This window comes from Colletotrichum lupini, chromosome 9 (genome assembly GCF_023278565.1).
Source record: "Colletotrichum lupini chromosome 9, complete sequence".
Classification (NCBI taxonomy): domain Eukaryota; kingdom Fungi; phylum Ascomycota; class Sordariomycetes; order Glomerellales; family Glomerellaceae; genus Colletotrichum; species Colletotrichum lupini.
In genome coordinates, this window is record NC_064682.1 from 4,313,537 (window position 1) to 4,326,744 (window position 13,208).

At 49.3% G+C, this 13,208-nt stretch overlaps 4 protein-coding genes across 4 annotated transcripts; 1 reads left to right on the plus strand and 3 right to left on the minus strand.

Annotated features, from left to right (window-relative positions):
• Positions 1-477: 477 nt before the first annotated feature.
• Positions 478-4,006, minus strand: CLUP02_17110 (FAD dependent oxidoreductase; the record flags this gene model as incomplete). Its single annotated transcript, XM_049296025.1, has 16 exons — positions 478-620; positions 686-910; positions 961-1,070; positions 1,121-1,199; positions 1,315-1,376; positions 1,429-1,709; positions 1,776-2,290; positions 2,383-2,497; positions 2,738-2,945; positions 2,990-3,083; positions 3,126-3,212; positions 3,259-3,379; positions 3,528-3,573; positions 3,675-3,766; positions 3,845-3,898; positions 3,965-4,006. The coding sequence occupies 16 exons, from the start codon at positions 4,004-4,006 to the stop codon at positions 478-480; spliced, it is 2,274 nt and encodes a 757-aa protein (XP_049153172.1).
• Positions 4,007-5,996: 1,990 nt separating this feature from the next.
• Positions 5,997-7,791, plus strand: CLUP02_17111 (cytochrome P450; the record flags this gene model as incomplete). Its single annotated transcript, XM_049296026.1, has 5 exons — positions 5,997-6,050; positions 6,161-6,952; positions 7,012-7,326; positions 7,388-7,554; positions 7,632-7,791. The coding sequence occupies 5 exons, from the start codon at positions 5,997-5,999 to the stop codon at positions 7,789-7,791; spliced, it is 1,488 nt and encodes a 495-aa protein (XP_049153173.1).
• A 1,006-nt stretch (positions 7,792-8,797) lies between these two features.
• Positions 8,798-11,370, minus strand: CLUP02_17112 (glycosyl hydrolase; the record flags this gene model as incomplete). The annotated part of the gene is made up of 4 exons (XM_049296027.1): positions 8,798-9,584; positions 9,638-10,046; positions 10,095-10,658; positions 10,716-11,370. The coding sequence occupies 4 exons, from the start codon at positions 11,368-11,370 to the stop codon at positions 8,798-8,800; spliced, it is 2,415 nt and encodes an 804-aa protein (XP_049153174.1).
• An 873-nt stretch (positions 11,371-12,243) lies between these two features.
• Positions 12,244-13,167, minus strand: CLUP02_17113 (NmrA-like family protein; the record flags this gene model as incomplete). The annotated part of the gene is made up of 1 exon (XM_049296028.1): positions 12,244-13,167. One exon carries the CDS (start codon positions 13,165-13,167, stop codon positions 12,244-12,246), a length of 924 nt encoding a protein of 307 aa, XP_049153175.1.
• Positions 13,168-13,208: the final 41 nt, after the last annotated feature.

Genomic DNA, 13,208 nt, shown 5'->3' on the forward strand with positions numbered 1-13,208 from the left:
AGAGCTCGAGAATGCTATCGCTCTCGTCGAGGTAGCTAGTGGTGGAGTGGAAAGTCGCCGACTCAAGTACCTCGCTCGGGGAAGACAGTTATACCTAGGAAGAGCGGGATTCAAAGAAATACAGAAATAGGAACGTTTGTCGATCGTTGATGTGACGACAGGAAGAGGACAAAGACACGAGGGAGAGTCTGTGGCAGCACCTAAGACCACCAACACGACAAATGTCAGGAGTGAGCGAGGACCTCTTTACTCGAATATCATAAAGTGATCATTGCTACTTCTTCCCTTCAATTAAGAGCCCCGTGCCTTCCTTCATCATTCAACATTCTGAAAGGTACCTTGACTGAAGTACTTCATGCAAGTAAGTGGAAAGAAGTACCCCCTGAACGAAGTCGTCGATAACTTCGATTACACGACAGGCCCCGTTCTTTCACGACTCCTCACCTCGAAGTAATCCATCTCAAAGCCATTCTTCTCTCACAGAAATGCTCGATTTCCTGGTTCGTTTCTTAGAAACGCTTCGGGAAGCCTAAAGTTGGGATCGAGCTTCCGCATGTGTTCAGCCGAGTCTTCCATAATGTCGTAACTAAAGTGGAAGTCATAGAAGCCGCTTGGATTTGCTGTTCAGTCCGATTAGATGTGTGCCTTTTCGTCGGAACCATAGAGGGAGTAGGTCGCGACTCACTGGGGATGCGCTCGACAGGTATGAACTCGGACGCAGCTTCCTTGATCTTCTCCGCCTCCTCTTGTCCAGCATTGCTGAAGATGGTGACCACGCTGGCCCTATTTCTGCGGATTCTTTCGAACACTTCTAGTCTCTTGATTACATCATCTTTTGAGGTTGTGTTGGCAAGACACACCCCGAGGGCAACGCCGTCCTCGATGCCTTGCGCACCTCCTTGCCCCTGATCTGCAGATAGGATGTGAGTCAAGGCATGGTAACTTGGGCAGAAGCCTTACGTGGAAGCATTGGGTGAGCTGCATCCCCAATCAGAACCATGCGACCCTTGCTCCATCTTGGAATGGGGGCTCTGTACAGCAGAGGCCACTGCTTCACTTCGTTTGCCTTGCTGTCACTCATCAGCCGCCATGCTTTGCGTTTCCGCGAAGCCTCACCTACCGAAGAAGAGCCAGCACATTGGGATGAAAGTTTTCAAAAAGCTTCAGTAAGTGAGATTGATCAACCGAGTTGTGCCAATCTGAGGATCATAGTCAGCTCCTCTTTCTTTCAGGCCAGCAAGCCGGAGCTCAGCTGCCCGTGGTTGTCTTTGATCTGCGTGCCCCCTGCGCGAATACGAAGGCAGGCATACTCACCTTCTCTGCTCGAAGAGTCGAGTTCGTTGTGGAAAATGGCAATACAGTTGAGCACCTCACCGCTACGGCGCGTCAGTCGATGCTTCAGTGTGCCATTCCGACTGGCCAACATACTCCCTACACGGATATGTGACAATTCTCTTGCCGTCCCCATGAAATAGCCTAAAGCCACCAGCTGCATCTTTGTATAGATTGGAGGTGATTGGATCCGAAAGTACAGCATCCATGGGTATCAAGAACCGGTAGCAAAAATTGTCTAGGGCTGCGGGGGACGCGGGATTGGGAGACCCGAGAATCGCCTCGACGCCACCGCTGTGAATACCATCCGCAACTACCACAAGATCTGCAGAAATGACGATTCCGTCTCGAAGAGTGAAGCTGGCAGCTTCCGGATTCTGAGTCCATCATTAGCACGTTGTTGTCTCTGCAGAAAATCAGACTCCTGGTTCACGCAAGCTCACATAACTCGTCACTTCACTCCGCAACTTGAACGTCACAGGCGGGCCGCCGTCAGCCGCTACCACCATCCGCTTCAATTCCTCATGCAAATCGACCCGGTGCGCAAAGTACCACGGCGATCCGTAACTATTTGCAATAGCCCCCAGGTTGAGTTCGTGGGTCACCTCCAGGGTATCGCCTCGCATGAGCCGGCTGCCTGTGGCCATCACGAACCTAGCTCTCACCGGGTCCATTCCCAGAGCCACCAGCGGACGTGATGCGTTCGTCTGTACGTTGATCGCGGCCCCGATTTCGTTGTTCAGCGACGTTTTCTCGTGTATCGTCACAGAATGGCCTGCTCGCCGGAGCGCGATGGCTGCCGTGAGCCCAGCAATTCCACCGCCGATGATTGCAATGTCCAGCATGATGCACCAAGCGTACGAGAAACAGGCGCTCTCAATCGATGCGGTGAGGCGCAGAAAGTTGATTTCGAATCTTCTCACAGGCTTACCAGCCACTAACAAAAGACGAGGTGAGACTAGTCACAGGTCGAGGAAAGGAGGGGTAATCGCATGTTTCCAAGGGGACAAACGCTGAACTTTATCAACTATCTTTGGGAGCGTAAGCTACTGTCGGTATGCGAAAGAGGCGTCGTCTTATGTTGCAGCTCAGATGCTGTCTCACGGACTGGCGTCGACGGCCGGCAAGTAACCTGCAAGCCACTCGATCCATCGTTGAGGACGATCTTGCGTTCAGACATGCACCGGATTCTGGTCAGCATGAAGTAAACTTCGAATGGGAATTTGACAGCTATAAATGCTGCCATGATGCCAAACACTTAATGGCGCCTTTCCAACTTCCAGCCTCGTTTTCAGCTCTTGCAACTTAAGCTTTCTGCCCATCATGAATTGCGCCAGGACTTTTCCCTATTACTAAGGGCCTGGTTCTGCTGCAAAAGAGGCCTGTCGGCCGAAGGTCTTCGGACCGGACCGATCGTGGGGAAGTCCTGGTTGTGACCCTGCGGTTTGCTTGAAAGTTGCAGGCCAGCCGAAACTTTACGGGACCCCAGCAGAAGTCTATCGACCAATTGTTTGGGCAGAATATCTTGATGCGGAAGGTCATGTCCGTTGGTTTGAAGTAGATATTTGACATATTTTGTGGGCACACACGATAGAAGGCTCAATCTCTGCAATCTGTGATGCGAAAGTGTTGAAAGGGGTGTTGCACATAAAATCACTGACGGCGTAGTTTTATGGCTGTCAAGAGAGCGTGGCTGGGGCGAGGCTTCGGACGGAAGTGCCAATCAAGGGCAGAAGCTTTACTCGAGTCTTCTGGAAGACAAGGTCAATGGGTGTAAAGTTGAACGTAAACACGAATGGTCCCCGACATGAACGTTGCCTTTATCAACCCCTCTGGGCAGAATGAGGAGTTGACGCCATCATGAGACTGTGACGTGAAGTCTATTCGTGAATGCGTGGCAGGAGCTTCGATGTTCACTCAACGCACATGCCCACATGTGCCAGGAGTGAGGAAAGACGAGCCGGAAGTTGAAACGGGAGTAGAACCAGAGGTTTCGCGTGAAGACATGGAGAGGAGTGAGAGACTTGCAATCGAAGACGTGGAAACACTGAAAGAAAAGAGATGGTCGAGAGGAGAAAAGAGGCGTCGCTACGCTCCCAGGACAGGCTCATATCAATACAGCCAACATTCCTTACCGATAAGGAGTGGGGGAGCTGGAGAGTTTATTTCCAAGAGGTATCCGCGTAAAGTCGGACGCTCGTCAATCCCCCGACTTGGCACAGCTCACAAACCATGAGGTAACTGCAAGGGGCATAGCCGAGCAGCATTCAATCCCGGATTCGTTATGTCCTCCGAGGCGCTGCTAAATTCCCGAAAGCTTATGGGTCGCAATAATTAATCACTCTCGACTCCCGCGAAACCATGATTTCGTCGTACTCCAAGCGATGTTAATGGTCGTCATCAAATCTGTGTCTTCAGCCATTGCAGAGAGAAACTCCGCTCATCATATGTTTCGTCGGACTTAGCAAGTCAGCAAAATGCGTTATTGCCATTGTGTCTCATTCACTGCCACGACCACTTGCAAGTTGCCCGTGGCGATCTCTTGGAAGCCTATCTCGGGGTCGGTCTCGGGTTGTCGATGTCATCCAAAAACCCGTCGCAGAGATTGGGGGTTCATCCAGCTTGACGGGACGTCGTACTGATCTGCAACCAGCTCTTGAACCAGCACACTCATCGGGTCTCCAATGACAAGTCCGCCTACGTCTCGTCTTCCGTCATGGCCCCCCCCCCCCCCCCCCACCTACCTCTCCCGCTCGCACACACACTAAGTACCTTATTATTAAAGAAAGTTAATTCTTTCTAAGTTATAAATATAAGAATATAGTTTTAATAAAATAATATAATACTTACTTAGTACTTAAATTAAGATACTTTTTTAAGCTTATTATAAAAAAAAATTATATTATTAATTACTTATTATCGAAATTTATAAGTAGTATTATAGTTTTAATTATAATAGTTTTATTTATAATAAATAAAAAGTCTAATTATAAATCCCTTAAAACCCTTTTTTAAAAGCTATAAGAGCTTTTAAATTAAGTTAAAATACTTATTAAAATATTAATAATTAAACTAACCCTATAATAACGACTTTAATAAAAAACTTAGTAAATAATATTAAAAACCTTATTAATATTAAGTACGATTTACGAAGTATAATAATATAGTTATAGAGTATTATTAATATATTCTATATTAAAAAAGGTATTATTAATATTAATAAAATAAATAGGGCTATATTAATATAGTACTTTAACTTTTTTTTATAACTTAAAGATAATTATTTTAAATAATATTAGAAATTTATTAAAAAGCTTTTTTAAATACTTTAATATATTTATTATTATTTTTATAATAATAAGACTTTTAATACTTATATATAAAAATAAGTTATATATTTTTAAATAATAATACTAACTTATTAATAAGTTATTAAAATTATAATCTGAATAATCCCTTAATAAGGGAGAGGGTAGAATGTAGGAAAAGATAAGTAATTTATAAAAAGGGTTAAGGTTAAATAATGCGGAATTCGAGGGTAGGGTAGCGTTTATATATACTACGGCAATCCTCTAGTAATATAAAACGATGGAGTTAAACAGTGCGCTCGCACACATACACACTACACAAAGCACGAGTAATGAATCCCTGGATGGGCACTCAGTGGAGGGAAGGGTTCGAACTTCGAGGCTAGCGTAGGCCAAGACGGACCCCAAAACAACCCACTCAACGGCCCAGATCCCCGCGTAAAAGCAGTAAAGCTGCCGCGGCATCGTAATTATGCCTTTCTGATTCGCCAAATTCTCCCAAGATGTAACTTGGCACATCCCAAGACATTTGATGGCAACTGAACCGTTGCGGTGTTCCCGGTTCCTCTTTTACCACCCCCTTATGCAGTGCACGCATGACACGGAGCACCACGTCCACAGTGCCATACGATCGACGACCACGATGGAAGGGTCCCAGAGTGCGAGACCGAACACGAGACCGACCCCTTTCCTTTACACGACAGTGTTGCAAGACTTGCCTTACAGGCTACAGGCCACTCTTGCCTTGCCCTAGAGGAGGTAGGCAGTAGAGCATTGATCACCGGCTGCGGGCCGCGACAGCTAAGCTACTGCTACTACTACACTAATGTGATCCACGCCGAGGATGGTCACCATTTGTTCTACATGTCGGTAATTGTAGTGAAACGCCATGGGTGGGGTTCAGGTTTCTCCCACAGAAGAGAAGAAGAAGGCATCCAAAGCATGGCATACTGGGGACGGGACAACCATGGGATGGAGATGGAGGGTCGCTTGTCACACGCTATTCCTCTGCAAAACATGGGACCTGAGAGAAACCGGTCCAAGACCAAGTTCAAACGGTACCCTAAAGTCCGCCGCCATGCCATGATGCCATGGGGAGAAGGTAGACGAAAACACACACCCCTCCCCGCCTTTAAGGCTTAGACATCTTAATTATCGTACTCGTAACTCGCATTCGTCTGAACTTGTGAGTCTGAAGTTGAGAATAAAACCAGCTTGATGGAACGCCCTGCCTTGTGTTGATATTTGAGGTCTGGTTGTCAACTCATTCTCGAACTCTTCACCTTTCACCTTTATCCTCTCTCTCTATCTCTGTCGCATCCTGGCACTCACAGAGAGTCAATTCTTTTCGCAAACATGAAGTTATTAGAACTTGGCTTCGTCAACACTCTAGGCCTGTTAGTAGGCGTTGTAAGTCCCCGTCTCCCGCTCTACCCCGGCCGGCACTTGAAAGCTTGATTTTCAGCTCCGTGAGGCTACACTACACAACCGAACACCGCAATCTAACAAACTTTCTGCAGTACGTCGCCTACCAGCTCGCTCAAGTATTCTACTGCCTCTTTCTCCACCCGCTCCGAAAGTTTCCCGGCCCGATATGGATGCGCACATCCCGCATCCCGTTCTGCTACAAGCTGCTCACCGGCACGCTCCCCTTTGACATGCTCGACCTGCACAGGCGGTACGGTCCGGTCGTCCGCATCGCCCCCGATGAGCTCGCCTTCCACGACTCGCGCGCCTGGAAGGACATTATGGGCCACAAGACCCAGGGCGGCGCCGAGATGGAGAAATCGCTCAAGTTCTACCGCTCCGTTCCCGGTGCACCCTCCGATATCGTCAGCTCTGATCGCGAGGAGCACACCGTTCTGCGCAGATCCCTGGCGCACGGCTTCAGCGAGAGGAGCATGCGTGACCAGCAGCCGATGATCAAGGGATATGTCGACCTGCTCATCCAGAGACTTCACCAGCACGGAAATGACGGTGCGAAGCCCCTCGACTTGGCAGCCTGGTATAACTACACCACTTTCGACGTTATCGGTGACCTTGCCTTTGGTGAATCATTTGGTTGTCTCGACGGCTCAGACTACCACCCTTGGGTTGCGGCAATCTTCCAGATGGCGCGATTGGGCACTGTCTTGCAGACCGGAAAACACTACCCTTTTGTTATGAAGCTCATGATGGCCATGGTTCCTGAGAAGGCCAAGCGCGAAAGAGCGCATCACGAAGAGTTTACCGAGGCAAAGCTCAGACGTCGCATGGATTTGGGATCGCGTCCTGATCTCATCGAGGGTCTCTTGAAGAAGAAGGAAGACTGGGTGCGTCGCAAATTATCTCAAAAATTTCGAGAAAACGGAGAAACTAACATCGTCTACAGAACATGACTTTTGAGAAGCTCAAGGCCAACAGCAGCATTCTCATTATTGGTGGATCCGAGACCACAGCGACACTGCTTTCCGGCGTAACATACTACCTGCTGACGAACCCCGACGCGCACAAGAGGTTGACCGACGAGATCCGTTCCACATTCAAGGAAGAGAGCGAAATCGACTTTACTTCCGTCAGCAACCTGCCCTACCTTCTCGCATGCCTCGAAGAAGCGCTCCGCCTGTACCCCCCAGTGCCCATCGGACTGCCTCGCATTGTCCCTAAGGGAGGCGCGACTATCGCGGATCACTATGTTCCCGAAGACGTACGTACAACTCCTCAAGTCCTGAAGTAACTGGACTAAGATTAACATCCGAGCTTCGCAGACAACTGTTTCTGTCTACCAGTGGGCTATGTACCACTCTGAGAAAAACTTCCGCGATCCCTTTGGCTTCCACCCCGAGAGATGGATGCAAGATCCTGTCTTCGCCAGCGATGACAAGGAAGCTTTCCAGCCTTTCCACGTCGGACCCCGCAACTGCATTGGAAGAAAGTGAGTTTCCCATCGATATCTTACAGAAACCAGCTCTGTGTTTAATGAACGATTGCTGACATGATTTACCTTCTCAGCTTGGCCTATGTCGAAATGCGCCTCATTCTCGCACGCATGTTGTGGAACTTCGACTTCAAGATTGCCGATGACAGCCGCGACTGGGCTGGCAGACAGAAGATCTACCTGCTTTGGGAGAAGGGCCCTTTGAACGCTTACCTGAAGCCGGTCAGGCGCTGAACGCATTGCTTAGACTCTGGACAGAACGCGAACCAGGAATCATGTGGTTCTATGACTTTGTCTCCTCATACTCGACACGACACTTCTACACAAATTCTAAAGATAGACTACAAGTTACATAGCTCTTGGGCATTTTAGGCGTATTTCTTATTAGCCACGAATAGTATTCTTATATTTTAGTTCATATCATCAGTCGAAAACAATGGGAACCTTGCAAGAAAGACTTAGGCCATTGCCCAGACAGCTCAACGACACATCTGAACCACAAGCGGCGAGTGAGTGGTGACAATTTTTGTATCACTTGCAATCGGACTGCAACTCGTGGGCTCCTTTTTGCCAAGACAAAACGCAACATACCTTTGTCGCTAGAGCTAAACATTGGCAAGGTTTCCATATGGTAGGCAATTTTCCTCTACCCAGCTACTCGTAATGATCGGCCTAGTTCATCGAAGTCATTGTGTCTCTAAACCCTGCAGATGGAGACTACCCCTCCTGAATCTCAGATCAACCTTTAGGGGTGGCAGGCCGTCTACGAGAATCCCTGCGAGGCATTGCGAAAGCGAATGCGCGGAGATTGAAACCAAGACGTTGTGTTTTGAAGGTCCCATTCGCCGTTGTGACTTGCCCATTGAGGACAATAATGCAGCTGCATATGCGGCCCACGGAACCCGATTAGATCACATTGATTGTACGCTAAAGTCCGCTGGAATGTGCAGTTCCACAATACGTTCACTCAAGAAGACGAAATAACGCATATCTACATGTCTAGTTTCAGACCCGCGGTGCGATTGCTAAACAAATACGAGAGATTATTGAGGACCATTCCTCATCACAAAGCAGACAGCTACACTACGATTTTATCAATGTGAGTCTCGGTGATTAAAGGAGATGACACTCTGCATCATCCTGTCTACTTATGGTGAAGATTCGGCGAGATCCGTACAAGATTAAGTACATATCGTACCACATCTACATATCTATGTACTTGACTTGGCAATTCGAGCTCTCAAAGGGCACCCGGGCTGGGCGGTAACTCGCCCGAGTCCCACTCCGCGGGCTCCGTGCCCAACACAAAATCAAGCAGACCTCCCGGCTTGTTCTCCCCAAGTAGGTCATCGTGAGTGACCCAACTCTTGTTCCACTCCTTTCCGTTAACCTTCAAACTTTGAACATACGGGCCTTGCTCAAGACCAGTTGCGGTGATCCGTAAGAGTCCGCCATCCGAGCCCAGACGGATAGTAATTTCCTCGAATCGTGGCGAAAGAACGAGATAGACAGGCTGCGTGACAACCGGATACAGGCCGAGCATGTTCCACACGAGCCAGCTGCTCATACTTCCCGCATCATCATTGCCGGGGATGCCGCTCGCACCGACGTGGTAATAGTCGTCGACAATATGCTTGCTTCTCATCACGCTCTTCCATTGCCGGCGTCCGACGTAGTTGTACAAGAACGGTGTCATGAAGCTGGGTTCGTTTCCGGGGTTGTAAATCATATCTCCGATTCCGTTGTTTCCTTGATCCTGCTCGGCCAAGCCGGGTATGAAGCTCGTGTCGAGTCGATGCTCAAAGCTGACGGGACCTCCCATCAAGGTTATCAGGGTGGACATGTCGTGCGGTGCAGTGAAGCTGTACTCCCATGGCGTGCCTTCATAAGAGATGGCCTGCCAGTTACATTCTCCGCATTCGAGTGGGCTGTAGCCTGGTAGAACTGTACCGTTGGGTTCGAGGGGAGCGAGAAAGCCGGTGAAGTTGAGTGCCTTAGCATCCTTGAGCCAGATCTTTTGCCAGCCACTGATACCGTAAGTGATGGTCCTTATAACATAGGTAAGGAGAAGAAAACTTACGTCGAGCGGTTCAGATAGGTTGCCGCCTCCTCAGGTGCCTCACCCTTGGCAATTTGCGACACAGCAAAGTCGTTGAGAGAGTACTCGACGGTCTTGCTTACGCTTCTGCCATAGTTAACAGATACGTACCCATATTTCTTCCAGTCATCCAAGGCACCTCTTCCCTCCTTGGTGCTTCCTGTTGGGTCGTTGAAATCAAAGTTGTTGTATGGCTGTATCTCGGCGTTAGTTCGTACGGCGGCATACCCATCCGCCCAGTTGATGAGCCCGTTAGTGTCAAGCTTTTTGACATAGGCATCTGCGAGAACATTGTCGGAGTTGGAGCCGCCTTGAACACGGCCATTGTGGTTGTGACTGCGACCCTCCGGCAGGAATCGCTCGTGCCGCCAGATGTCAATCATGGCTCGGACTGATTTTGTAAGCATCTGTCATCGGCATTGGGACTCCAAATACTTACTCATATCAACCTGACGGCTGGGTAAGATCAACGAGATGAGTGCGTGAGTGCAGCGGAAGGTATCCCAAAGCGTGTAAAAGTCGTCGTAATACGGCTCTTCAGTCGCCCAGTGAGGGTTTTCGCCAGTTCGGTCGGAAGGCATCAGGTGCGCATGGTAAAGTCCAGTGTACAGCATTTCTAACTGCGTCTGGTTCTCAGTCTTGACATCAACCTTGGAGAGTACTTCTTCGTTCCATTGAGACTTTGCGTCGCTGACCGTCTGGTTAAGGTCATTGTGGGGAATCTCATCTTTGATGAATTGACAAGCTTTCTCGGACGAAATCCACGAAACTCCAACTTTGGATGTCAGGGTAGCGACACTAGATGGAAACGTAAAGATGCCTCCAACTCGATCGGCATACTGGTATCCATCCACGCCACCTTTAATCGACGTGTCGTTATTATAGAATGGTTTGACATCTGTAGTATTCGGCCAATACGGGTCCGTGTAGATGCCAGAAAATAGTCCGACGTCTTCAGGCACGCTATCAAACTGTCCACAGAAGTAGACCTTGAAGTCGCCGCCTTCCCGAGTCAACGTGAGCTCTCATCTTCAAGACATAATACCGCATACTAACTCACCAAGAGACCAGCCTTCCCTGTACACACCATAACCAGTGTAGGAAGAACCATCATCGCTGCGTTCCAAAAGACCATTGCTGTACCATTGAGACTCCTTGCCACGAGTTGGGAGGTAGTGGCTCAAGTCTACCAAGATATGACGGCCACCGTCGCGAGGGAACTCGTACTTGATGATGCCAACGTGCATGCTGGCGCTCATCTCAGCTATGACGCCGCTTGCCAGAGACGTCTTGTAGTATCCGACCTCGGCAACATCGTGCTCAGCTCTTGGCTGCATGTAAGTCAAGTTGTCGAGTAGATTGACCCCTTCCAAGGTTGTCAGAGGCATTTGTGGGATCAGCCCGTAAGTCGGAGCGCCTCCCGTGCCGCTGACGTGCAACATGGAAATCGCTGTGACATTTCCTTCGACGGTGTAGCCCGCATTGGCTTGATACCTGGTATCCCATCTCGTAGTGTCGATGCCGATTTTCACAGCTCCGAACGGAAGTGTTACGCCGGGGAACATGTTCCCGCCTTGATAAGATGACCCAGGCTCTGGGCCCTCGGTGCCAAGAAATGGGTCGACGTATGGCGTGAAGTCGTTTGCTTGCGCAAGTCCGGATAGTCCGGCCATGGCGCCACTGAGGCCAACGGCATACTTGTAAAGCACTCCCATGATCGTCACATTTACGTTGTAGGGAGAACATCAAGAACCTACATCCCACCGGCTGATGCGGATAGCCGCTTCTTATTACATTTTGGCGGGTAGTATTGACCCGAAGCGTTGGATTCTGGAGTGGTGATCTACAACCTTGGAAGTTGTTTATACCCACTTTCCCCGCATACAACAAAAAACATGATGGGGAAGTGCCGGCAGACGATGCTTGGATTGGTAAGTACGCCGGCATCGTTAGATTATCGCAGCATGTTTTTTGTGTGCCCTCTCCTTGGCAGGCCCGCTGCAGTCTGAATGATGCAATCATTCCTCGATTGCCTGAGCGAAACGTCAGGATCTTTTTTGTAGCATTGGAAAGTAATCACGTTCAAGGAAACAACAGTTGAGTTGATACATATTTTCGACGAATCTTTCTGCGTCGATGATGGGCCCTGCAATGGCCTTATCCAAGCGTCGCATTGCTGCTAGTCATGATGGGCTTTCTGAGTTTACGGTTAAATTCAAAGTAAATCACTTGATTCATCCACAGCCCCGTCGCCGTGGGGCTGCGCCGGTGTCGGACCCCGCTACACCAGTCATTCAAATCGCGACGATGCAGAGAACGAGAGGTTGGCTCACCTTAAGCCATGGGATGAGCCGCTGTCATTCTATGGGAAAACACGATAAAGCACGGCCACGAAGGAAGACAGGGTACTTTCAATTTACAGAACCCCGTATCATAGACACTCAGTAGTCATGAAGCCTTGCGTTTTCTGACATCACACTTGATTCGAAATGCGACAACATGATGGAATATGTTAAACACGCTCGATGAGCTAAGGTACTGTTACTACTCTATAAATGGCAAATCCCGGATCCAACCTCTCCGCGAGGCTAGTTTTCAGGCAAGCACTCCAGGAGCAGAGCCTTGTCCCTCTGCAATGCCTCTTCAATTGAACCCAGAGGCATGCCGAACATTTCCCCGACATCCTTTGAAGACTCAATACCCCAGCCGAGATCCTTCACATTGGACATCTGATGGAACTTCTGGCCAAACACGCTGATCCCCAGCTTTTCCAGCTCCTCGGGAGTTCGCTTGGTCACTCCCACCTTTCTGCCGCTGACCTTGACGAGAATGTCACGCACTTCCTCCATGGTGAGAAGTTCATTTCCCATATTGATCTCTTGGCCATTGAACTTGGTCGGGTCCTGCAGAGCTGCTGCGGCGTACTTTCCAACGTCGTTGGCGTCCGTGTAAGGCACACGAGCACCGTTGAGAAGAACGTCGTCAATTTCTCCATGAGTAGGGAGCCGAGGAAAGTTGCCGTAAGCACCCGGCACAAAGAAGTCGAAATGGAGGACAGCCGGACGGAGAATGGTATACGACGTGAATCCTCCGGCCCGCACGATTTCCTCGACTTCTGCCTTGGAGGAGAAGTACTGGTGTAGCTGGAGCTCCTTGATGATATCATCATCCCAGAAGGCTCTGTTCCCTGTGCCGTGGGTCGTAGCTGCGACCACAGTTTCGATGCCGGCTTTCTGGCATGCTTCGACGATGGTCTTAGCCTGCAAGGCCTCCAGACCCGGGTATGGAACCGTGTTGAGGAATGCTCCTTTGCAGCCTTGGGCCGCTTGAAGAACATCTTCCAAGTTCTTGCTTTCTCCTTGGAAGAGGGTGATGCTGGGATGTTGAAGGCTGGGGTGGACTTTCTGAAGGTCGCGAACCATTGCGTGGATCTTGGCACCCGCTTGGAGAAGATGGGAGATGACCGAGCGGCTCTGCTGGCCAGTTGCTTGGGTGATGAGATAGGTAGTCATGTTGACTGTGTCTTATAGATGGTTGGTGTGATTTGAAGGTA